We start from the raw sequence: 26,295 nt of genomic DNA, 5'->3' as shown, positions 1-26,295 counted from the left end.
GCTGCCTTTTTTGCTGTGTCCTCACGTGGCCTTCTCTTGGGGAGCGGGGGAGGGAAACACCTGCTGTCTCTTCTTGCAAAGACACTAACCCTATATTAGAGCCTCACCCCTGCGACCTCAGTTAGCTTTCACTACCTCCTTAGAGCTCCTGTCTCCAAATGCAGTCACCTTGGTGGCTAGGGCTTCAAACATGAATTTGGGGGACACAGTTCAGTCCATAGCATGATCCATTCAGGGTGTCACCTTTGGTGCTCACCATCATCTTACTTTCTGTCCCTCAAGTGCACACAGGGGGACAGTGTCAGTTTCCCTTCCAGTGGGGTACAGGGCTGAGCAGAGCTGGGCCTATGTTCCTGAGCCTCGCTGGGGCGGCACCTCCCTTACTGCAAAGTGGCTGCCTTTGCTTGGGTGTGAGGGTCTGTGCATTCCTGCATAGCCAGGTAAGGGTTCGTTGGCTTTGCTTCTTATAAGCCTTGTGACCTTGTAGGCCTCTACCTCCTGCAGCCTCTGTTTCCTCTTCTCTAGAATGGGGTGATGGTTCTTTCCCACTCACTCACTTAGCACACTCACTCACTTAGCACATACTTAGCGCCTCAGCAGGCCTGGGGGTGTTTGTAGGGAACATAAGCCAATGGCTCTGCCCTGGGGAGTAAGGGTATCAGCTGATCAGGACCCTGAGCCCCAAGGCTCATAGTTGGACTTTACAATTTTAATAAATAATGTACATTTATGAATTTCAGTTGTTAAGAAAGATGAAGAGGACATGCTCATTGCGGATGTCAGCGGTGGTGATGTTATCAGGAAGGGATGTCGGGGGGCACGGATGGACAGACTTCCCAACCATTTCCCACCAGATTTTTCAGCATCTGATTCCATCTCTTAAAACTAGTAGATTTGGGGGCCTCCCTGGTGGCCTAGGGGTTTGGTCTCCGCATCATCACCTCAACAGCCTGAGTTCGATCCCTGGCCAGGGAGGTGGCCCACATGGTGCAGCAGACCTCTCCTGTCTCCCTACTGCTCCCCTCAGCAGTGTATTTCAGTGGATCCAGCTGTTCTGTTCCCCACTCTGTCTCTGGTGACTCCTCTCAACCCCGCACCTCTGGCCTACACCCTGTTCTTCTATGCAAAAATAAATAAAATCTTAAAAAATAAATAAATAGAAGTAGTAGATTTGGATTGAAAAGCTCAGGTTTTGGGGGAGCTTATGTGGGTCTTGCCAAGACCATGGCCTCAGCATCGCGAGAGCGCTGGGTACTCACTTTCGCACGGGCCTCTGAAGTGGTGGTGGGAATGGCAGGTGTGAGGTGCTGTCATCCCACTGTCACACGGATTGCTCACTGTTCTGAGAAGGTCAGATCATAATTCATTAGCAATAATTAGTCCCCTGGCTCCCCTGCACTTCTTCACTCAACTGCTCCATTAACCTGGGTGTGAATCACACATCCAGGGCGCCAATCAGCGGAGAGCTGTCCGTAACATACAAGGTGATGCTATTAGTTACAATATATTAACTGCCTAATTTAAAAATACAAAAGCTGTCTTTATGAAGGGCAATTAACCACTAAGTGTAATTGATAATTCATAACCCTCTGATTAGGAAAGACAAATACTAAGAAAGGACTGAATCACCTGGGCTGGGGATTGGACGTTGGCAGCCAGGCGTGCGTCCGCACTGTAGTCAGCTGCAGCCTCCTTCCCAGCCGCACCGTCAGCCCCAGTGTGTGCATTCAGGACGCTCATGCTAACTTGGGAGTGTGTGTTCTCACCACTGACTTCTGGGTGTTGCTGCCAAGCTCTCGAGGCTGCAGGCTTGGTACCCCTGGGGGAGGCGTGGTCGGTGTGGCCCTAGAAAGGGTCACCTGGAGAACCCACCACTCAGCCAGCCCTTGTTGGGGGCCTGCTCTGCCCGGAGTCCTGTTGCAGCCATGGGGAGGGTCTGGGCCCCAGTGGACCCCAATCCCGACCTCATGAGCATGCAGGGAGACAGCAATTACAAGGGCACTCTCCTCAGTGACCTTCCTCTCCAGCCTCATTTTCCAGCTCACCTTTTTGCCTGCCAGCAGCCCAGGGGGTGGGGCTGCACGCATCTGCTCCTCCCTTGCCCCGCCCACCTTCCCCAGCCAGCTCCTTGTCCTCTGGCAGACTCCAGGTGGCCCCCGCCTTCTCTCAGACCTCATCTGGGACCACAGCGCTGTCTCCTCGGACCCCTCTGCTCTGCGGGCTCTCTGGGCTGCTCTGGGTGCACATGGCTCGACAGACAGTCCAGGTTCTGTGTCAGGTCAGGCAGGAAATAGCCCACATCCCCCAAGTCCCAGATCCAGGAACAGAGCACTTGACCTCTCCAAGCCCCCGTGTGCTCTGCATACAGCAGGTTAGAGTCGTGGAGGGCTGAGGTGGAGCTTCGTTTTTAGATGGCTCTCACTTCCCAGCCCGGATGGAGGTTGATTTCAAGCCTGAGCATCTGTGTGTTCCCTGTGGACGTGGGGCCACGTCGGTAGACACAGACTCGGGCCACGCCAGCCATATGTAGGTATGGACTTCTAAGTAACAAATCACGCACTGAACACTGCTGCTGCAGGTGGTGACTGCGGGTAGGCCTTACCCCGTGACAGTGACAGCTTGGCCGCTCGGTCTTCGCGCTTTTCGGGAATGTGGGCGCCGAGTTAATAAGTCGCGCACTTAGGTAGTTCCAGATGCCAAGTGGAGGTGCCGATCGTGGAACGGCTCAGAGAAGTTGTGCCAACTTTCAGGGGGGCCCTCTAGCCAGGCAGCAGGAGGGCGTGGTGGAGTGGGTGGGGGTGGGTCTCCCCTGAGAACAGTGCTGGTGGAGAGGTGCAGGGCAGGGAGGTGGTGGGCGAAAGGCAGGTGGGAACCTTGCGGAATCTCGGGTGTGTCAGCTCAGTGAGGATGCAGAGGAGGGCGGAATCCAGTCTGGGTCCCCTGAAAAGGCCCTGCTCCAGCGCCGAGTCCCAGCCAAATACACTGGGGCCAGTCACGGCCGCCTCAGGCACCCAGGGTGGCCCGACCTCCCCCCCTGGGACTGTTCTGCCGACCCTTGTTGCTCACGGCACCTCGGCCTGTGTCCTCACCCGCAGGCTGAAGCGGTCCGGGCTGAAGGTCAGGTTCTGCACCAACGAGTCGCAGAAGTCCCGGGGAGACCTGGTGCAGCTGCTGCGGCGCCTGGGCTTCGACATCTCCGAGGGAGAGGTGACCGCCCCCGCCCCGGCCGCCTGCCTGATCCTGCGGGAGCGAGGCCTGCGGCCCCACCTGCTCGTCCACGATGGTAGGCCTGCGGGTCCGGGGACCTGGTGGGGGAGGCACCCCTTTCTGAGTGGGGCTGGGGGAGGATTCCAGGCCACTATCGCCTGGGCCAGACCATTGGGAGGGGCACAGAGGTGGCACCTGGCTGCTGGGTGGTGGAAACCTGTGGCCCTCATAGAGGGTCGTCAAGGCAGGTTTCAGGTGACGCCTGAGAGGAAAACCCTGGACTAGCTGCGCGTGTGCGTGTGTGTGTGTGTGTGTGCGCGCGTGTGTGTGTTCTGTAGCCTGGGCTGTATCTGTGACTCCAGTCTGGGTCTGCTCTGTATCTGCTCTCTGGCGAATGAAATGTGATATTAGTCTAAATGCAAGTCCCTTTGACCCTCAGTCGGGAGCTTTTCTGGTAGGAAGCAGGAGGAGCTGTGATATCTGGTATCTTATAAATATTTAAAAGAGGCACAATGGTGCTTCCACATTCAGGACATCACCAAAAAGGGAAAAAAAAAACCAAAAACACAACTGACAACACCCCAAAACACCCAAAACAAGTTCAGGATACCTGTGCTTCCATGTGCCCCTTCCTTCCCTCCTACCCTCCTACCCTCCCTCCCTCCCTCTTGATATTTTGATTGACAGGCCCCTGGCAGAGGCGAACATGCTTTTCCCCCTCTGGCAGGAGTGGGGGATCCGGGAGGTGCAGGCTGCTCTCCTGGCTGGCCCCCGTGTCAGACCTGCACCTTTGGAGCTAATTGCAGCAATTTGCCAGTACTTAGAAATCTCTTTTCTCCAAGTTCTTAAAGGAAGAGGCGACTTTCTTGAGGGGTGGTGAGCCAGGCTGCCACAATGAGCTTCTGCCCCTTTTCAGGTTGTAGCTGTGTCCCTGCAGCCCATCTCCAGTGGGGTTTGGCTGCACAGTGCACCAGGTCTAGAAAGCAGCCTTCTTTCCCCTGCATCTGGGAACCTGTGTTCTGCAGACAGATTGCCCTTCTGTAGCAAAGTTCTGGGTGTCCTGCATGGTATTAAACTAGGGGAGCTCCTGCAGCTACTGCTGGTGTTGGGATTGGGGTTTAGGGGTCCCCTAACAAGCTAGCTATAGACTATGGAGTGGGACTCCTTCATCTGTAAGGGGTGAGAGCGCCTCTTCCTGGCCCACCTCCCGTGGCAGCTGTGAGGACCCTCAAGAGTTAGTGCTTCTGAGAAAGATATAGGGCAGAGGGCAGGCGGGGCTCCCTGGCAGGGGACAGGACACAGGCGGCCACATCACCCTGGGCTCGACCTCTCCTGCTGTCTTTCCAGGAATCCGCTCAGAATTTGATCAGATTGACACATCCAACCCAAACTGCGTTGTGATTGCAGACGCCGGAGAAGACTTCTCTTACCAAAACATGAACAGAGCCTTCCAGCTGCTCATGCAGCTGGACAACCCTGTGCTCATATCACTGGGGAAAGGGTAAGTCGGCTCCGGGAAGAGCTGTTTCTGCCTGCTTTGTGCGTCTTCACCTGCAGAGACATGCAGTGGAGAGTGCAGGGGTGGGGAGGGCCTTCCTGTCCCTCGCTCACCCTTTTTTTTCTCTTCATTTTTTCCTTCCTTTCCTTCACCGTTTGTGGAAGTTAGAATCTCCATCCTCAGGAGCTGCTGCACAGGTGCCACGCTGGGCGAAGCCGTGGAGGGGAAGGTCATTGTGATGGAGGCCGCTTGGGGGTGTTGCCTGTCGAGGTGCATTTGCCCAGGATACAGCACAAGGCATTGAGGGGCAGGGCCAGGTGACACCTAAGAAGTGAAACCCAGACTGCGTGCCCCTGGGGTCCCTGGGCCAGCCCCAGCTCCCCCAGAGCACGGCACCTGTAAATTTGTGATTTTGTCAGTTTTTGTCTGTGCTTTTATTGATGGCACGGCTTCACTGTTTCTCTCTTGTCACAAACCCATGTTGGTTTTTCTTAACGTCTTTGACCACTGAGACAGCCCATGTTCATCGGAGACGCCGCAGAGCATGCCGCTGGGCAATGCACAGGACAGCATTGTCCTTCCTCCTGCCGCGCCAGCGTGAGCCGCAGCCCTTCTGCACGCGTCCTTCCAGGTGGCTTCCCACGCCAGGGACCGTGACAGAGGCGCAGGCTCACAGCGCTGCTCTCAGACTTGCCCTCATTTCATCCTGGCTTTTTATTTTCACCAAACAATATTACGTGAACGACTCTCCACGCAGCACCCAGGCTGGCCCTTGTGTGGCAGCCATTTCTTAACCAACCCTGGCGGATGGGCAGTTAGGTTGTGTCTGATTTTCTGCCAAGGCACTTTGTGCATGTCAGATGATGGGTGTGGTTGGGGTTCCTGATGCACGTGGCCCAGTGCTTTCCAGAAAGCTGTGCAGTGTTGTCAACACATCTGGTTTCAACAGAAACCACTCTGGAACTTTATAATCCCGGGCAAGGACACTGTGGCACCCTGCCCAGCTTCTCCTGCAGCAGGGGATTGTGGGCCTTCTCTGTGAAAGCCTTTCCCAGCTTAGGTGCTTCTGGTGCCTGAGACCTGCTCCCTTTTCCTGGTAAAGGGAGGGACTTTTCACCTGGCCACTAGCTATCACTGCTTCGTTTTGTCTTCCAGTTTGTTTAGTTCTAACCACAGCTCTGTGAGCAGTTGGCAATGTCACTGCCATTTTGGTGGCATATGGAGGTGCAGAGAGCTGGAAAAGTGGCCCCCAGTCAATCCGTGCTGGCAGGCCAGGCCGCAGGCCACCAAGAGCTCATCCCTTGCAGGCCACATTCGATAGCAGATTTTGCCCACACAAGATCTTAAATTTTTTGAGCATGTGTTTTAAAATTAGGAGATTTTATATAACATAACCAGGTTACTGAATTATTCTGAAAAATCAAAAAATCTGGCAGTATTGGGCGCCACATTCCCAGAGCTTAGCTGGAGTCACTGCCTCAATTAGTTCCAGCTCACCATAGTTCCCACCACTCCCTATTGCCTCCTCCAAGCCTCAGAGTCAGTTGCCAATTTTCTCGTACTGTGGGTTGCCTCTCTCAGAATAGGAAACTATTTTTTTATGGCTGTGTCTCTATCAAGATAAGGCAAATGAGCTCTCCGGCTCACAGGTGCCATAGTCACCTGGGACTCTTTCTTTCTCCTTTTCCTAATAAACCCGTGCTTTTATTTTTTAATTTTTTATTTTTAAAGATTTATTTATTTATTTATTTATTTATTCATATAAGCACTGGGTACAGTCAGAAGCGCGGGAGGGTGAGAGAATTCACCAGAGCCAGAGCGGGGAGCAGAACAGGCAGACCGACGAAATACACTGCTGAGAGGAGCAGCAGGCGTGGCAGGAAAGGTCTGCACGCCATGTGGGACCCTCGCCTGAGGCTGGGTATTGAACCAGTGCTGCAGAGGCTGCGGGCAGCTTTGCAGCCCAACACTCAACCACTGTGCCACCAGGGGAGGCCCTAAACCTGACCTATTAATGTAAAAAAACAAACAAACAAAAAAAAAACAAAAACCCAGGCAAATGAAAGATATTTCAAGAAAGAAAAGTGAGGATATATCTCTTTTAGGAAGTAAAAGTATTCTCTCTAGTGTGTTTATCATATGAGTAAAATGTGTCCTGTAATTAGTCAGAAACAATAGGATGTGGATATGTGTGTAGAGAGGTTGGGTTGAGAAGGCAGGATAAGTCCAACATCTGCAGGACAGACCAGCAGACCAGAGACCCAGGGAAGAGTTGCAGCAGCTGGCAAAATTTCCTCTTGCTCCTAGGAAGTCAAACTCTTTTCTACGCAGACCTTCAACTGATCGGACGAGGCCCATCACACAATGGAGCACAATCTGCTTTATTCCAAGTTCACTGATTTCAATGTTAATCTCCTCTAAGAAGTACATTTACAGAAACACTCAGAATAACACTTGACCAGTTATATGGGTACCTTGACCCAGCCAGGTTGACACAAAACTAATGGTCCCTTTCTAACCTTACAACCTTCTGCATTTTAGGTCACTGCAGAGCCTGGCCTGCTTAACTCATTTACATTCCATATTTGCTGCTTTAGGCATTTGAGTTAGCAGCTGCTACCTGGAGAATAATATCATTCAGAAACCTGTAATTTATGTTAAGGCTTTTTTCTTTAAAATTGTCACCAATTATTAAAAGATTTTAGCCCAGACTATGGGTAATAGTTAAAATAGATATGCTGTTGAAAAAGAAAAAATAGTAGAGCAGTTGCTTTCAGCTCTGTAATTCTGCAACAAATTCAGTAGGAGGCAGGTTTGCTTTACCAGTAAAAGGCTAATGGTGTCTGTAGCTGATGGGGCTCTGACCTGGCCCAGGGTGGGTGCTCAAAGGCTGGAGAGGCCTAGGTCACAGCTTCTCGGGAAACCCTGAGGACCCTTGCAGCGCTGCCTTCATCTCCGCATGGGAGTTGGGGGTGGTGAGGGGCCGCCCCCCACCCACGCAGTGCCCCCCAGGAGGCAGAAGGGAGGAGGCACTGGGGCAGAGTGTCCTCCTGGAAACGGAGTGATTTACATTTGGCATCTGTTTGGACCGAGAGTGGGAATTGCCTTTGTAATTTCTCCTGTCATGCTACCGTCAGAAAATTAAGCTGTTTACGCGACAGACGATGGAAGGTTAATGGCTCTTGTGGGAAAGGTCAGGTGGTCATTTTGAGGGAGGCTGTGCTGAATAACTGGGAAGGGCGGAAGACTCAAGCATGACGCTTATCTGACTGCCGCTCCCTGGCTTTTTCCTGTGGCGCGGCGCCCAGTTTCTTCTCAGTGGCTGGAGCCCTCAGGTTCTCCCCAGGCCCTCTTGTTGGTCATAGAGGGAAAACCTAGCAAGTCTCCTGTGTTTTGAGAATAACCTGGGTTATATTAAAAAAAAAAAAAATTAACCTAGGGCCTTGTATGTTCTCTCTCTCTAAAAGTGTATTCAGCTAACCAGGGCCTCAAGATGCCTTTTGGTTTCCCTAAATGATTAAGAAACAAAATTCTGGGTAATAGAATAAGCCCAGATTCAGTGGAAAAAGAAATATTAAGCTTTCTAATTTTGCATTGCAGAAGTCGATTCTAAACTGAGTGTAACACAGGGAAGGTTTTGATGTGGATTTAAGCTGTGTGCTCGGGTTGTTCCTTCCACCAGGACTAACAGGAAATGTGAAAGTCCAAGTTGCTGTCACTTAGAGGGAAGCTGTGGGGAGCAGGACTGTGATGAACCCCACTCCTGCCGGCCCCAGGCACTGAAACTGGGCGTTGGGCCAGTGGCCCCCAGAATCCTCAGCTCCAAACAGGGCTGTGCCTGTTGCAACAGAGGAGCTTTGTGGTTTTGTTTGTTCCTTTGGTCTGGGGGAGCATTTTCTATGCTGGGGTGTTCTCTCCCCACCTCTGCACACGTCCCCGGTTCGCTTCACCGTGTTCAGTCTGGGAGGCCATCCATACACCCTGGGTCCTCCCCGTACCCCGTTCTCCCAGTCTGGGTTTGCACCGCGCCCCCCCCCCCCAGCAGTCATCAGAGGTGCAGGTGCAGTTTGCTCCCCGGGTGAGGGGATGAAGGAAGTGAGGGGTTGGCTTTTGACAGAGGCCTAGAGCCAGTGGCTCCCAGCCTGGGCGCTTTGTCCTCCCCTGTGGAGGGTCCACAGCGTGGTTGCCCTTGTCACCACCCGTGTCCTCCCGTTGTGGCTTTTGCTGCTCCCCACTAGACTGGGAGCTCCCGAAGGGCAGCCTGGGCTGGAGTGCCCCCGATCTTGCCCTGGGCCTGGGGGGCAGCTGTGTCCCTAAGGTCAGGGGACTGAATTAACAGACACCAGCTGCAGTGCCCCTGATGGCAGGCCTGGCACCCGAGACTCCGCCCCCTGTGACCACAATTCCATGACTGTCACCTTCCTGTTTCCTTACACCTCTGGGCCTTGCTAAGGAAATCAGCCTTGCAAATCTCAAGCTGGAGAAAGTGCAAGGAGGGCGCAAGCAGAAAGTAATAGCTTGAGTAATAAAAAAAGTAGGGAGCGTATTGGAACCCTGAAGTCCTCCAGCTTCCCCCCTGCCTCTGGGCGGTTGATGTCTCCCACACTCGAAGGGCCTGGGAAGGGGAGAGGGGCGGCTGATGGGCTGAATCTCAAACCACTTTAATCATCCTGAGAATCCAACTCCATTCTTGTCCCCTGGGCTTTGGAGCGGCACGGATGACAGCATGTTCGCCCTCCAAGTAGCCCACGGCTTGGTGCAGACAAACTGGCCGCGGCGCCTGTGTGTTCTAAGAGGTCGGGGTGGGCCAGGATGAGGCCAAGCTCCAGGCCCAGTGAGTGCTCATGGGAGTCTCCAGCACGGGAGCCCGCAAGAAAGAGCTTTCTCGGGCAAAAGCATCTGGCATCCCCGCCACCTGGCACTTCTCTTAACCCCCGGCTAATGGGAGACGTGGCAGGGCGCTGTGGAACTAATAGAGTTTTCTTCTGCACACAGCAATTAGGGGTTAATTATTAGCAATTAGTGCTTGGTGGACCTGCTGTCCTTTCCCAGAACACAGGTCGCTTGCTTTTCTCTGTGGTTGCAACTGGATCCAGCTGCTCCTAGAGTCCCCTTTAATCATCGTGGCGGGGCCGGTGAGGCTGGCTGCGGGGCCGTCCTGATGGAGGGCTGCTGGCCGCTGTCTCTCCCGCTGGACATGGTGGCTGCTCTGAGCTCTGCTTGCTCACCTCGTCCTTCATGCTCAGCCCGGCATCAGCTGACCCTCCCCTAGGGATCGGCTGTCCAGCAGAATTGGGATGGGGCAGTGTCCCCTGGCATGTCGCAGGCCCCTAGTCTCAGCTCACCTTGTCCACTCCTGTTCTTTTCTAGACGCTACTACAAGGAGACCTCCGGCCTGATGCTGGACGTTGGGGCCTACATGAAGGCTCTCGAGGTATCTGCCCTGACTCTGTCCCCACCCTCTTCAGCCTCAGTGCCTTCCAGGGTGTTTCTGGCCTCTATGGAGAAGGGTGTGCTGGTGTGCTCTGTCTGGGTTGCCTTTTATGCTTTCAAAGTCGCCCATCTCAGCAGACCAAGCACCCTCTTACTTCTGGAGCAAGGTCTCTCTGGTGCCTGGTCTTCACCCTGCTCTCCTACCCTTCCCACACCACCCCGTACCCGAGCTGCCTCCGGCTTGCTTTTGAACTCCCATATCTACGTAGACCACCCACCCCTTGCCAGCCCTGCTCATCTGCAGCACCTTGAGCTTGCCATGTCCTGACTGGATTCCTTCCAAACCCTCTCCTCCAGTTTTCAAGGACCAGATGGGGCTCCCCAGTCTGCACACTAACCTGACCCACACCCCACCCAGGCCCTGTGCCATGCCCCCACTCAGCCCATGTCACCCCCCCTTCACTGCTGTGTTGGCCCCTGCTCTCACGGTGGACACAGATGGGGGATGGATGGAGCCCTGGAACAAACCTGGAAGGCTGGGACAGAACTGGGGGTTGGGGGGTTGAGGAGGCAGGAGTGCAGACGAGAGCACTGATGGGAGGATCCACTCGGTGTTTGAGCAGATGGCAGGGTCCTGAGCGTCCCGGGAAGCCCCACCAGATGTCTTGGCCCACATGTCCTGCCCCAGAGCCCCCTGGGCCCTGGGAGCACAACCAATCCCCGGAGGAAACCTACAGGTCGCATGTACACCTGTTACTTATTCCCAAACCCACGTGTGCCCTCTCTTTCCCCAGTATGCCTGTGGCATCGAGGCCCAAGTGGTGGGGAAGCCTTCTCCTGAGTTTTTCAAGTCTGCCCTGCAAGAAATTGGGGTGGCAGCCCACCAGGTAGGGGGGCCCCTTGGGGAGGCAGCTCTGTTGGGTGGGGGTGGGGTAGTAGAGGGCTCAGGTAGGGCAGCCTTGGGGCCTGCGGTGGGTTTGAGGGTTCAGCAATCTGGGGAGATTGGCCGGACTGCCGAGCGTGACCCCGTCCCCATGTGACCTGACTTGGCTGGAAAGGAGGAAAAAGGCTGCAAACCAGACCCGCTGAATGTTTTGACCGGCTAACTAGCTTCAGTGTAGGAGTGAGAAACAAGCAGAAACCTGGAATGGGCTGCCCTGGCAGCGAATGGAAACAGCTTCACTGGAGAGACAGTCTACAGCAAAACTCACGCAACCTGTAAGAAATAAAATCATGCATCTTGCTACCTTTCCATGATGACTGTCTTTGACACAGGTTGCCTTGCAAACATACATCTTAAAAAGAAGAAAAATCGCTTATAACTTTACTGTCTACAGCCCCCCCCCCATACCCCCAGTGAGGTGGTTTGTCAGGAACCCCCCGGCCCGTGTCTGCAGCCCACCCAAGGTCTGTTTGCTCATGACCGGGGAAGTGTCCACATCCTGTGGCCGGGCTGGTGTCCCCAGGCCGCCCCCTCACTGCTGGCCCTGCATGCTCTGGTCTAGAGCACTGTCCTCAGGGGTGCAGAGAAGGCTGGCTGGGAGGCCCCACAAGTCTGGAACCCGGGGTTCCTCTCCTAGATTCACAGATACCAGAAGGTCCAGGGCCTCGGGATTTCCAGGAAACACCCCAGAAGTGCCACAGTGGACTTGTGTGTTGAATGAACAAAGACACCAGGAATAACTTGAATTTTCACCATTTTATCTCATAAGGCAGAATTTCCTTTTAGTTTTTTATTTTTTTCAGTTTCAAGGTGGGAATTCTTTAAAAAAAAAGTTGTATTATTTTTTATTGAGATTCTGTTGATTTACCATACATGTGTAATTTAGGGGTGCAGGTACCCACTTCTTCAGATATATGTTACCACACCCACCGCCAAAGCCCTCATCATCCTCCAAGACAGCCCATTGGGTCCCCTCCCCCTTTGCTCCCCACTCCTGGCCTCCCCCACTGGTAGCCTCAATTCTTCAGGTAGATTTCTAGGGTTGGTTCGGTTTGGTTTTGTAATTTTCTTTGATTTATTTATTTATTTATTTATTTTGTAGAACTGGGGTATAGGCCAGAGGCACGGGGAGGGCGGGGGTAGTGAGAGGATTCACCAGAGACAAAGCGGGGAGCAGAACAGGCAGCTCTACTGAAATACACTGCTGAGGGGAGCAGCGGGGAGACAGAGAGGTCTGCTGCGCCATATGGGTAGCTCCCTGGCTGGGGATGGAACTCGGGCCACCGCGATGGGCCTTCTCAGTGGTCACCCTGAGACTTAACCCCTAGGCCACCAGGGAGGCCCTGACCATCTCACTTTAAAAAATTGTTTTTTATTTTTCATTTTGAAATAATTTCAGACTTACAAGAAGATTGCAAAAATGGTGCAAAGATTTCCCCTTTTGCCCTTAACACAGCTTCCCCAAATGCTGCCCCCTTACATAATCCAGGACAATTGCAAACCCAGGAAACCAGCCTTGATACAAGACTGTGAACTAAGGTCGAGCCCCACGGTGTCACAGGCTGCCCTGGTGGCCTTTGTTGGGGACAGTTCCTCATCCTTGCTTTCATGGCGGTGTATTTTTGCAGTGCCTTGGGCAGTTACTGTGTGGAATGACCCTCGATTTGACTTTTTTCCTCATGTTTTCTTGTGATTTGATTCAGGTAATGTGTTCTGGGCAGGAATCTCACAGAAACAATGTGTGCCCCCCGCCCCGTACCCTATTAGGAGGCTGCTGATGTCACTTGCCCCAAGTTGTTCTCTTCCAACCTGGGAGGAGCTGTCTGCCCAGGTGCCCGCTGCAGAGTTTCCATCTGTCCCTTTGGCACTGGCAGGTGCCTGTCAACTCTCCCCTCCTCATTTAGCACCTACTGTAATGCTCACCTGGGATAGTTGTTACTGAGGAGTTGCCAAATGGTGGCTTTCTGTGGTTGGGCCCTGGGTTGTTTCGTGACCACTGGATGTGGGACTGCGTGTAAGATTTGAATTGGTGTCTTCACCTTCTTTGGGCAAGTGCTCAGAAGAGGGATAGCTGGGCCCCATGATTCATTTCCCTTTTTTTTTTTTTTAAAGATTTATTTATTTATTTATACAAGAGCTGGGGTACAGGCCAGAGGTGTGGGGAGTGAGAGGATTCCCCAGAGACAGAGTGGGCAGCAGAACAGACAGATCGACTGAAATACACTGCTGAGGGGAACAGCAGGGAGACAGGAGATGTCTGCTGCGCCATGTGGATGGTTCCCTGGCCGGGCATCGAACTCGTGCTGCAGAAGCTGCAGACAGCTTCATAGGTTGCATCTTAACCCTTTGCACCACCAAGGAGGCCCCCTCATGATTCATTTCTTGAGGGGCCTCCATACTGTTTTCCGTAGTGACTACAGCAGTTTGCATTCCCGCCCACAGTGCATGTAGCTTCCTGGCCACATCCTCGCCAGCCCTTCTTATTTCTTGACTTTTGATAACAGCCATTCTAACTGACATGAGGTGAACGCTCTTTGTGGTTTTGGTTTGTTTTTCCCAGATGGTTTGTGATGTCCAGCAAAACTGTGTAGAAGCCATCTCTGGGACAGTAATGGTTCCCTTTGCTGCTGGTCACTTGTCACGTCTGTGCCTCCTAGTCGACAAGGCTTGGGGAAATACACATCTTTAAAATTCTGATTCAGATTCAGGTCTGTGGGCTTTTATTAATGTCATCAATCTGATATATTTATGTTTCTTTTTTCCATGTTAGAGGTCTTGGCTCTCAAAAATACCCAATGCTCACTTCATTTGCTTGAGCTTATAACGAATCTCAGAAGCATGGTGCAGTGTGAAAACAGGGACACGGGAGAGTGCGTGCCTCCAGTAACCTTTCAGAGTCTCTGAGATAGTGCTGGCCTCCGGATTCTGCGCTGGTGGCCTGGACACTCAGGCTGGTCACGGGGTGGAAGCCTGTCTGTGCGTCCTGCTTACGAGCTCCTTTCCTCATTTTTGCTTTGCCTTTCTCCCTCCAGAGATTTTCAGCCACAACATGGTATTTTAAAGCTGCCAGGACTCCTGTTCTGGGTGGTAGGCCGCTGACAGGAGCCTCTTGGAATTCACTTTACTTTTATGTTGTAGGGAATTTGTTCTTTAGCATTTAAGTTTCTTCTGTTGTTTCAAATACTATATTTCTGTGGTTCTAACGTGAAATCCACCAAACAAGCTACCTCTAAGGAAGTCTGGCTTCTGTCCTGTCCCTCTGTCCACCTGTCTCTGGTAGAGAGACATTTTTATAAATAATGTAACTTTTCTTTCCAGCTTTAAAATGCAAACAAGTCTGTATATATGTATATCCTACTCTTAGGATGAGTTTTAAGAGAATAAATTCTTAAGATAGCTTGTCGCAGAGTAGGACACAGCCGTTGTATAGTGTGAATGAAAAAGCACCAGTGTTTGGACTGACCCAAGTGGATGGCAGCACCCCTCATAAACAACCATGACCCCCAACAAACAATAAACAAAAACTGCCTCTGCCTGGACAGGGGCCCGAGGGCTGGCCAGCGCTGTGTTCTCCTCGGTTATATTCCGAGTCCCACCTTGGGTGGCTCCTTCCCCCCTTTTTTCAATTTTGGGATTTTTCAGTTATTTTCAGTCGACACCTTCTCAGTTCTGAACGCGTGGCTGCCCTCCCCGCACCCCAAAGAAGAGCAGAGGCCCTTTTAAAAAGGTCAGGTTAAATTGGGTTTCTTTTTGGGCTGGTGCCGGGGCTGAGGGGTACAGGGCTGGATCCCCGGCCACCGTCTTGTCTGCTGAGCCACCGTCTAGTGGGTCCTCAGCATCTCTGACCCCGGGGGTCGCAGGAATTGTTTTCTCTGGTGGCTCCTAGCACATGTGGCCAAGCGGAATCTTATTTACCTCCCTCATTGTCATTCTGTCTCTCCCTCTGCGTGTCTTCTCTCTCTCTCCCCTTGACAGACAGCTGAGCAGATGCTGGCCTCTTCATCAGCCCCGCCACCATGTTTGTAAACGCTCATTACTGTGTGAGCCTCAGGACAGAGGAGATTTTAAGGCCAAATTTCAAAATCAGGCCATTTCCAATGAACTGTGTTGTACGACAAGGCGACACTTCTCTGTTCCTGCTTCTTTATTTTTAACGAAAAATGACTGTGAGGAACGGTCTGGCTGCCGAAGTGCCAGGCAGCAGCCAGCCTTAAATTTTTCAGGCTGCTTTAATCAATAAAGTTATCACCAGTCATTTCCCTTGATAACTGCCTCTGCCCAGACCCCGGCTGGCTTCTCACTGCCAGGAGTTCTCAGCCTGCACTTGGAATGGATAGGACTCCCCAAATCCAATTTTCATTTTAACCTTCCCTCAATAGCCTAGAAATAACACATTGCTGGCATTACTCTAATAGATGGGAAATTCAAACCTCTTAGAGGCAGCCGGGCCCTTTCTGAGATCCAGTAATAAAGCAAAGAATAACATGCCTTAAACGGTACTTCTAGAAATACCTAATTCTCATGGTGTAGCCTTCTGAATCAGTGGGTGGTTTTATAGCTTCATATTGAAGACAGATGACATGACCATTTGGGTACTTTTCTGGAATCATAAGATGGCCCATCGATTATAAATCGTGGAGGTTTAATGGGAATGAGAACTGTTCAGGCCAGTGTGCTTAGCACTGGAGCCGATACACAGCAGCCGAGGAGCTGGGGCACCATTTCACAGATCAGGAGCCCAGGGCTGGGACCTTGGAGCCCTCTGTGATGGGCACACCCCGGCACTGTCCTGCACCCTGTTTCATGAAACCCTTGCTCCAGGCCTCTGGCACCTGCATTTCATCTTGAGGCTGAGCAGGATTTCTTAGCTCCAGCTCTATTGACATTGGGGCCAGAGCATGGCGGGTCACCCGTAGGGCCTGTCCATGCATTGTAGGATGCTTAGCAGCACCCCTTTCTCCTGCCTGTGAAACTGCAGGTATATCCCAGCATCACCAGACACCCCAGCTCCCCAGCATTAAAGGAATAGTCAATGACAAGCCTCGTATTGAGTCCAAGATTACTCTGTGCTGATGAGGAGTCAGGCGGGGAACCAGTCCTCTCGAGGTCTCTGCTGTACCCCAGTGGCATGCCCCCGCAGCATGTCAGAATTTTTAGGTTTGGTAAATAAAGTTTGAGATGGCATATTTATTTATTTAAAGATTTTAAAAAATTTATTTATTCATGCAAGAACTGGAGTGTAGGCCAGAGGTGCAGTGGGTGAGAGGATTCACCAGAGACAGAGTGGGGAGCAGAACAGGCAGACTGACTGAAATACACTGCTGAGGGGAGCAGCGGGGAGACAGGAGAGGTCTGCTGTGCCATGAGGGTAGCTCCCTGGCCGGGGATTGAACTCAGGCCGCAGTGGCTGGCAATAGCTTGATAGTGCTAAGACTTTAACACCTGTGCCACCAGGGAGACCCCACGATGCCATATTTAGTAGTACATTATCATCTATTTTGAAAAATATTAGAATTTCGGGCCTCCCTGGTGGCACAGCAGTTGAGTGCTGGGTTGCGAAGCTGCCCGCAGCCTCTGCAGCGCCAGTTCGATCCCCGGCTGCTCCCTGGCCACCGGAGGAGGGTCCCACATGGCACGCAGACCTCTCCTACCGCCCGCTGCTCCCCTCAGCAGTGTACTTCTGTCCTTCTGCCTGCTCTGCTGCCCACTCTAGCTCTGGTGAATTCTCTCACCCTCCCGCACTTCTGACTGTACCCAGTGCTTGTATAAATAAATAAAATAAATAAAAATAAATCTTTAAAAAATATATTAGAATTTCTATTGTTGGCAGAATGATTTTTTTCCATTCATAGTCTCTTGGAAACAATTTCCTTTGTGCTCGTGTGAGCACTTGTGCCAAGTCATTTTCATGGCTGCATAGTATTCTCACGTGAGCTTGCATGGTGTTCTTAAGCATCCCCTGTTGTTGGGCATGTAAATTACTTCCAGTTCCCCTCTTGTATGTAGCGAGCACCTTTGAATTGCACCTTGTGTGCAATTCTAATTAGAACCCCGAGTGGGGTAGTGCACTGTTTGTGTTTCAGAAAGAGCTTAAGTTCACCTCCCTTGCCAGCTGTCTGTGCAAGTGCTCCTTTTCCTACGTCCTTGTTTCTTACTTTTTATGAAACACAATCATGCATTGATGAATGACGGGATGACTAATGCATTGTTGGGAGATTTCATTGTTGTTCAGATATCAGGGGGTGAGTGACAGCCTGCTACGCACCTGGGCTGTGCAATACAGCCTGTGGGGGCCACCTTCACACACATGGCCCATCCCTGACCCAAGCCTTGGAGGGCGATGCGTGTCTGTATTGGTCTTTGAGTTCTGCTGTGTTACTGTTCTTCATGTCTGTGTCAGACCATGGGAGAAAGTACTTATCCGTGAACCAGCTCCAGGTTTCTGGGGGCCTCGGTCCCGCTGAGCCTGCAGGCTGCAGGTGTAAGGCTCACCCCTGTGTGGGACGTTACCTGCAGGCCTCTCCCGCTGTGAGGTGCCTGGAGGACTGAACTAGAGACTGAGCCCGCTGCTCCTTCCCCACCAGCCGGCTGCCTAGCAGAGGGAGAGTGCTCCTGGCTGAGTCCCGGATTAACTAGAAAATTCCTGCCACGTGGCCTCTTCTGGGAAAGCCCTTTGACCCTGAACGCTTGTGCTTCCGGACAGTTCTATCTGTTAGGTTTTTCCCCTGGCACCGAGGACGGCGAAGAGGACACTGTGGCAGGCAAGAGAATATTCACGAAGGATGAGTGAATCTGCATTTTGAATCCAAACCAGAAAACTGCCCAAAGAATAGTGGTGCCCTTTCAGCTCCCCGGGCCCCTGTGCTGCGGGGAGCCCCCTCCCCTGCGTCTCCAGTGTCACTTCACCATATTGCAGTCAGAAGGGAAGTGAAACCCAGGTCTGACAGGTGGGCTTTTCTTATTTCCCCCGACAGCGCACCTCTTGACCTCTATCTTCTTGCCAATGATTTTTTAAATCCTAAATGATTTGGCAATAATTGCTCCTCCTTGCGTGATTATTGCCCTTCACCGATAGTAAATCTGTGAAATCCCCAGGGGCCCACATGCATTTTGGTATGCGGAGCCCTCAAGCTGGCCAGACAGGCATCGCTGCTCCGGGCAGTTGCACCCCCAAAGCCCCCCTCCACCCTCTTGATGCTTGGGGCTCCACCTGGATTTGGCCCGGTTCATTGGGCAGAAAGAAGCACGACTGCCGCTCTCGTAGGAGATGCTGCCTCCCCCGACCCGGATTCCTCTGCTTCCGCCTCCAGGAGCCCTGTGGCCTCACCCAGGCCCGGGAGAGCCACTACTGCCTTGGGTGTGTGCGCATGCATGCCCGTGTGAGTTTGCAAGTGTGTGCACTCCCACGTGTATGGGCATGCTTGCACGTGTTTGTGTGCCTGCACGTGTGTGCACACAAAATTTTATTTTCCCCAGAAGCCTAGAAGGCTCCAGGCATGATGTCATCATTGGAGGATCTGTTTCATTTCCAAGGAAGCTTCTAGCAAGATGGCCCCCTAGCAGCAGTGGACAGGGTCCTCCGATGGAGTCCTGTGCAAGTTCAGAGGCTGACCTAATGGCTCCAGGACGGCTTCCGAGAAGGGCCAAGTAGCATCTGGTCCTGGAGCTTATGGCCTGCGCCTGCCCCAGCCCCCACCTCCCAGGTGAGCCGCGTGCTCGCCCAGGTGAGCCCGGTTTATAGGCACCTCTAGTGTCACCTGTGCGCTCGTCGGGCACTGCTGCTTCCTGCCTCAGTTCCCGCTTGTTGCCACTGGCTGTTTCTTTGGTGACTGATGATTTACACACGGTAGCTTGAAGACCACACAAGTGAAACCCATTTGCAGTGGGCAGTATTGTCCACCTCATCCATCCTAGAAAAACAAATTCCAGTTTTCACCCTCTCTGGGTACTGGCCACTGGCATGCTATTAATGTTTCTTTAAGTTGATTCAACCCTTGAATTTAAATGCCTTTTCAAAGGACCTTCGGATCACTACTACAAAGGGAAATCCAGCTCTCTCATAGAGAACTTTCAAAAAATACAAAATGACTACATTGAAAACGCATGCCCTGTTCTAAGATCAAAGAGTGCATCACCAGCGTGCCCAGCACACTTGGCGAAATGTGGAGTTAGATGGAGAAAAGATGGCAGAGGATGGGTGACAAGTGTGACGTTCAGAAGGTTTACTGGGAAGAAAGGCAGCTGATTCCCAGCCCCTCCCCGGTCTTGCCGCGGCTCTGTGGCCACTAGCCTAGGACAGAAGGCGTGGGGCTTGGCTCTTGGCATCCCCTGCCCCCCAGGCAGCCCAGGCTGATGGGTAGAAAAGCTCCAGCTTTTACCTGAAACTAACCCCTCAGGCTTTTTCCTTCTAGACCAGTTCCTCATCCACCCCTTTAGGAAACTTTTTCCAAGAACTGTTGCTGCAGGCTGATCAGCTGTGCCTTTTGGAATTCATCTGATGAACCGTGGCAGATGGGTGATTGACCCACTTGCGGTGTCACCTGCTGTAATGCTCTCATGTACCCCCTCTACATGCCTAACTTCGTGGACCCCCCTTGTTCTTCAGATCAGAGGTGAACCACCTCCTCTCAGAAGCTGTCCTTGACCACCACTAACCTCACAAGGTCAGACCTCACACTCTCCTGTACCTTCCCCGGCCTCCTGTCTTCATCACAGGTCCTAGCCTTGTGCCTGTGAAAGTATCTGAGGAACAGTCAGCTTCTGCATTTGACTGAGAATGCACAGGGTGTGGTATGTCTGGCAGGGTAGGGTATGTCTGTTTGACTCCCCATGCCCCCACTGTCTGCTCTGCAAAGACTTAAAGCAAAGGTACCAGCTGCATAGATAATTTGTTACGTCCAAGCACTGCCTGGGAAGCTTAATGTACATAACTGCATTACATGTGCTGCACCACTTCTACCCATTTTACAGATTCAGGTGGAAGCTTGCCCAAGAGAGCTAGCAAGTAGCCCCCTGGGGTTTGAGTCTAGTTGCTGTAGCTCCCTCTAAGATTTCAGTGTGTTCTGCTGGTCACATAGGACCAGCCTCTATGTCCAGTGCCCCTACCCCCTTCCCAGATGGAGAGCAGATTCCATCCGGGCTCTTGTCCTCAGAGGCAGAGTCCATGCGATGGGTAAGAACCCCACAGTCACCATCTGATTTCCTTGCTCTGGGCTTGTGTATAGGTTATTTGGTTGGCCGTGCCTAATGTCAGCCTGCTAGCGAGGACCCTTGTGGGGTAGCCGTCCCATTTCAGTTTCTGTCCCCTCAACATGGAGACGCACCCCGGTCACAGGAGTCCCCTCTCAGGTCAGGCTGCCCTCCCGCCTAGGGAGACTCCTGATAGGACTGCAGAGCACATCTAGAACACGTCTGACGTCAAGGCGGAGACTTCTCTTCCTCTAGCAGAGTCTGCTGCTGACAGTAATTTGAAGATTTTAATCAAATGTTGCTGGCAGTTGGTTGAGGGAGGAGGCTCTTTTTCCCTTAAAAATACAGTTACCTATACGAGTACATTACCCGTGCTCATGTAAACACTGATATTCATAATATATGTGGGTATGGCAAAAGAAGGCCTACTAATGATGGAAGTTTTGCCAACACTGACGTGGAGCGTACTGCTCCATCCCCTTCATGGGTGGCAGTGACAGTCCTCTTGGCTGTGCCGGCGGCTGGGTGTCCAGACGTGGGCAGCCTGCCTGTTCAGAACTGACCCGCCCCCAGGCTCTCGGCTGGTGACAGTGATCGCACAGGGCCCGGCCTCAGGGACCCTCTGGGGCTGGAGGGGTCTGGTAGTGAATGGCCTGTTCCACCGCAGTAGGGTGCATGCCGTGCAAGGGGGGAATCCCAGAGGACTGTGGGGTACCCCAGGACCCAGCGGGGAGTTGAGAGGTGGCAGGAGTTGGCCAGAAGAAGGGAGGACCCCAGGCGGACAGGTCACCGTGTGCCTGTGGGTCTCCATTCTGGTGTCTCCGTTCCTTTGTGTGGATCCTCACTCCCACCTAGTGCCTGTCCCTTTGGCTTAAATGTCTCCCTTTCGCATTCCTTGCGTGCAGCTCTCTTGGCAACGAGTCTTGTGGCCTCAGACATCAAAATGCCTTTATTTCACCTGTTTTTTGAAAGACAGTTTTGCTGGTGACAAAAATTCCAGGCAGGCATTTCTCTGTAGTGCCGTGAAGATGGCGCCACTGTTTCCTCATTTGCATGGTTTGCAGCGATTAATCGGTGTCTTCTCTTCGTTTCTCTTTATATAATGTGTGTTTCTCCAGCTAGTTTTAAGATTTTTGTCTTTGTCACCAGTTTGGAGCAGTTTGATTCTGTCGTGCCTGAAGTTGATTTCTTCAAAAAAAAGAAAGAAAGAAATATAAAGTATTGAGTTCATATATTTTTTAGTTTTTTAAAAAAGATTTATTTATTCATGCATACAAGAACTGGGGTACAGGCCAGAGATGCAGGGGGTGAGAGGATTCACCAGAGACAGAGCAGGGAGCAGAACAGGCAGACTGACTGAAATACACTGCTGAGGGGAGCAGCGGGCGAGTCAGGAGAGGTCTGCCACGCCATGTGGGTAGCTCCCTGGCTGGGGATCGAACTCATGTTGCAGTGGCTGCAGATAGCTTCATAGTGCTGTGTCTTAACCCCGTGCACCACCAGAGAGGCCCCCAATTTCTTCATATTTCTTGTTCTCAGCGTTGATCTTGGATCTGTGGGTTTGTCATTTTTGTTAAGTTTGGAAAATTTTCAACCATTTTTCCTTCAAGTATTGTTTCTGTTCTTTGCTTTCATCTTGCTTCCAGTAACTCCAATCACACACACACTAGGCCCTAGGAAGTCAGGTCATAGTTTGCTGATGCTGTTTATTAACATTTTTTGTCCTCTCTGCTTAATTTTTGATAGTTTCTATTACTGTGTCTTCAAGTTTTTTTTTTAAGATTTATTTATTTATTTATACAAGCACTGGGTACAGTCAGAAGCGCGGGAGGGTGAGAGGATTCACCAGAGCCAGAGCGGGGAGCAGAGCAGGCAGAGGGACCGAAGTACACTGCTGAGGGGAGCAGCGGGCGGCAGGAGAGGTCTGCGTGCCATGGGGGACCCTCCTCCGGTGGCCGGGGAGCAGCCGGGGATTGAACCGGCGCCGCAGAGGCTGCGGGCAGCTTCTCAACCCAGTGCTCAACCGCTGCACCACTGGGGAGGCCCTGGTTTGAATCTTTTATCTCCCATATCTCTACTTAACTTTTGGAGCATTTGGAATACAGTTACAGTAACTGTTTTAATGCCCCATCAGCTAATTCTGCCCAACATCTATCAATTCTGGGTCAGTTTTAATGGACTGATTTTTCTCCTTATTATGTGTGATATTTGTCTTCTTTGCATATCTGATCTTTTTTTATTGGATGCCAGACATTGTGAATTTTACCTTTCTGGGTGCTGGAGATTTTCATATGCTTGCAAATATTTTTGAACTTAGTTCTGGGATGCTGTTAAATTACTTGGAAATAATTTGATCCTCTCATATCTTGATTTTAAGATTTGGGACATGGCGCCAGAGCAGGATTTAGTCTAGAGCTAATTATTCCCTACTGCAAGGCAAGATCTACTGAGACTACTCAGTAGATGTGAATTATGAGATTTTCCAGTCTGGTTGGTGGGAATAGGCACTAGTCCCAGCTCTGTGCGAGGTCTGGGCAGTCTTTTAATTTTTCTTTGTGATTCTTCCCTGGCCTTGATGTTTCCTCAGTTGCACATAGCAGTCCGTCGAGTCCTGCAGCATTCACACAGGGACCTCTGCCAACCTCTGTCCTCCTTGCCTGGGCAACCTCTCTTCTTGGACAGTCTCTCCTGCGAGCACTAGCTGCCTTGGCCTCCCACCTCTTAGTTCCTCAGTTTAGGGCATCTGCTGTCTCCCTCCTGCCCCCCTAGTCTAAAGATTCTGAAGGCAGTGAGCTGGGGTGTTGCAGGACTCACCTGTGTGCTCCTGTGTCTCAGCAATCACCGTCCCCCAGCGCCTGGTGTCCACTGTCTCAAAAGTGATTGTTCCACATCACTTGTTGGGTTTTCTGGTTGTTTCGGGTGGGAGAATATGCTCCAGAGGCTGCCTTTTGAAATGATATGCAGGCTGCAAGCATTCCTTCCCTCTACCCCACCCCCACCCCCCTGTGTGTAGGGGTGTGTGTGTGTGTGTGTGTGTGTGTGTGTGTGGAGTGTGAGACTGAACATTTTTGTTTGTATATGACTTTATTTTCTATAGGAAGTACCTTCATTACTGCAAGCAAACTCTTGTAAGCTGTGGGCTACAAAAATGTATCAGGATTTGTTGGTTTTCATGGAGCCAGGAGTGGGCAGAACAGCCCAGCTGCAGAGCATTTAGAAGCTGCAGGTAGAAATGGGCCATGTTCTCGGAGAGATGAGACCAGCCAACCTCCCCTTGCATCCGCGGCACCACTTCACTTGGACATGGGCTGATCGAGCTCAGGTGGCCCAGAGACAGTCCCTGGAGCCACTCGGCCCTGGGGGCAGAGGGAGGCAGATCTATGGTGGGCTGACTTCTCATCGATGCCACGCCAGGAATACCTTGCTAGATTTGTATGATGGTTTTAAATATCAAATCAAGCAGTTTATTGTGTCAGAAAAGAGAAAGGACCCAGGAGTACAGCTCTCCCGCCGTAACGGAGTGTGTTTTGTTGCGTGATAGGCCGTGATGATTGGAGACGACATCGTGGGTGACGTGGGCGGTGCGCAGCGGTGCGGGATGAGAGCCCTGCAGGTGCGGACTGGGAAGTTCAGGTGAGCATCCTTTTATGTCCCTGTTCCCTGAGGGCTACCTCGCTGGCCTTTTGTCACAGACAGTGGAAAGAGAAAGCAGTTGGGCCCAGGGTCCGAGTTTTGGAACTGGGGTGTGAGCAGGGTTAGTGCGGAGACAAAACCGCAAGGGCCTGGGCACAGGGCAGCCATCTGAGGTGAGCTGGGCCGAGTTTGGGCTGCACTCCTTTGGCCTGTGAGCAGAGCCTTGGTTGCCTGGCAGTGACCATACACAGCATGTGGACACTCGGCTTCTCGGGGTTACCCTCCCTACGCATTCGCTCCGCCCCCTTGTTGGGACAGAAAACCCAGGGAGTGCAGATCCTGGGCCATGGATGGGTCTGCATGCTTTGGGACTGAACCCCCGTCTCCAGAGAAGCTTGTGATCGCTCTGCTGGCCACTCAGGTGGGTCGTTGGTGGACACCTGCTGGGTGTCTGCACTTGCGGGCACGGGAGGTGCCCCGTGGTGATCAGGTCTGGCTAACTGTGCTTTGGAGAGCATCTTAGACATCAGAGTGCTGTCTTGCCTTGTTCTAGACAATTCAATTGTGCCCATTCAGAGAAAGTGCAACATTGGTGCTGAAGAGACATGGTTAAAAAAAAACACATGTTTTTTAACCACCCAGTGGTTCCCCATTGGGTACTCTGATGGGGAGATATTATATCCATGAGTGGGAGGCCGACTCCATGCTGGGAAAACGGGTGGGGGACCTCTCTGCCGCTGGCCACTCTCTGGAGCCATGCTGTCCAGTACAGTCGTCATAGCATTGGTGGAAACGTGGCCGGTTCAAGCTGACATGTGCTGAAAGTGCCGGATACTTTCCAGGTTTCAGAATCTGAGTGGAAGGATAAGAATGTGAATGAGAAGAACTTTCTTGTATTTTTTTTTATACTGATGAGATGCTGGTATGTTAATTTCAGCTGTTTGTTTTAACTCATGTTAGTGTAGCTGCTAGAAAGCTCTAGCTTGCCTCTCTGCAGCGCCCATCAAGGCTCACGCGGCATCTATTGGCCAGCCGGGCCCCTGCACTGCCGCCTTCTCCCTGCAGATGGCACTCGCGGCACACGGAACCCGTTGCTCCAGACAGCCAGATGCTGTGTGGGTTCTGCGGTCCCCATGTGGCCGGAAATCCACAGAGGCCCCCATGCACCAGCATAGTGTGCTCTGCAGATGTGGGGCTGGCCTGGGGTCAGAGAACAGCCTCAGAAGTCAGCTGGCACCCTGGCGACTGGGCCCAGTCTCATTTCCCTCCAGTCTCCTGGGCAGCAGCCAGCTCCTCCTTCCAGGGAGGAACCCAGAATCCTCCATCCCTCTGGCCACATCTGTTAGTGGGCAGCACTGGGATTGAAGGTCAGCACAGCCCATGTCTGCTGGGCGTGTCCTTACTGCTGCCCTGGCCTCTCCTCCCAGCGGCCCTAAGTGGGGCCAAGCGTCACTGGATTGGTCAGCGGGCTACAGGCAGGCCTCGTGAGCCCGGTCTTCTGTTGGTGGCCTTGGCTTTGACTGAGCTGGCGGAGTAGAGGGGTGTGGGGTGGCCTTGTCACAGGCATAGGTGGCAGAGAGCCAGGGGTTGAGTGAGCCATGGGGCTTCCTGCTGACTTAAGGCCAAGGGGAGGGGAAACTGGGGAGGCTGAGCCGAGTGCCACTGGGGCGGGTCCTACTGAGCCTGCAGAAAGGGAGTGAGGCTGTAGGGATGAGGTAGGCAGAACATCCCCTCTGGGGAGTGATCGGGTTGGGCACATGCACATATATACACACAACACACACACACAACACACACACACGCAAGGTTGTGTTTAGCATTGCTGGGGAGTGTGGGTTTTAGACTCGCCCCTGGCTGTGAGACCTCCCAGACACCTTCCATGTTTTCATTCCTCTCCACTCTTTCTGCTTTTAGCATGAAGAGAAGGTGAAGCTTCAGAGTCGGGTGGGGTCACAGTCCCTGGAGACTGGGAAGGAAGCCTTGAGGGCCTGGCCCTCCAGGAAGGCTCCGTTCCAGGCAGGAAGGCCCAGGGCCCCTAGGCCAGCCCCACGCATGGGAGCAGGCGGCGGCTCCCAGGGCAGCTTATAAACATGCCCTGCGTAGGGAGGCCTGAGCCATGGCCCGAGTGAACAAAGCTTTCTGTTTAAATATGCTGCTTGGAAGTCCAGCCACGTCTGGGCAAGGTCTCACCTGGCTGGCAGGTAAAGGCCTTTAAGGTGTTCTCGCCACCTGCCTGTTCCTGGCACATTGGGCCCGCTGGCAGGATCTTCTAGCCTGAGGCCAGGAGGCCTCTGCTTCTGACTCCCCAAGACAGTTCCCTAGCACAGGCCCCTGACTTGACAAGGTTTTTTTCTCCACCGGGGCCTTGTGCCTGTTGGTGGCAGATCCTCGT

The 26,295-nt window shown here is 52.4% G+C and overlaps 1 protein-coding gene across 2 annotated transcripts in view; it reads left to right on the top strand.

Moving 5' to 3' along the window:
• The window catches only part of LHPP (phospholysine phosphohistidine inorganic pyrophosphate phosphatase), a gene marked incomplete at both ends in the record, with an annotated part of 82,294 nt that overhangs the window by 9,406 nt on the left and 46,593 nt on the right, over window positions 1-26,295 (top strand). The window contains 5 exons of one of the 2 annotated variants that reach the window (XM_084246245.1): window positions 3,096-3,283; window positions 4,555-4,708; window positions 10,076-10,139; window positions 10,933-11,025; window positions 23,812-23,903. In XM_084246245.1, the coding sequence (XP_084102371.1) occupies window positions 3,096-3,283; window positions 4,555-4,708; window positions 10,076-10,139; window positions 10,933-11,025; window positions 23,812-23,903 (591 nt within the window). The remainder of the gene's footprint in view (window positions 1-3,095; window positions 3,284-4,554; window positions 4,709-10,075; window positions 10,140-10,932; window positions 11,026-23,811; window positions 23,904-26,295) is intronic. The other variant, XM_084246246.1, reaches the window with a different exon arrangement.

This window comes from Talpa europaea (assembly GCF_964194135.1).
Source record: "Talpa europaea genome assembly, chromosome: 10".
In the NCBI taxonomy this organism is placed as follows: Eukaryota; Metazoa; Chordata; class Mammalia; order Eulipotyphla; family Talpidae; genus Talpa; species Talpa europaea.
Note: the sequence above shows the minus strand (reverse complement) of the source record. Positions and strands in the feature narration are given on the sequence as shown.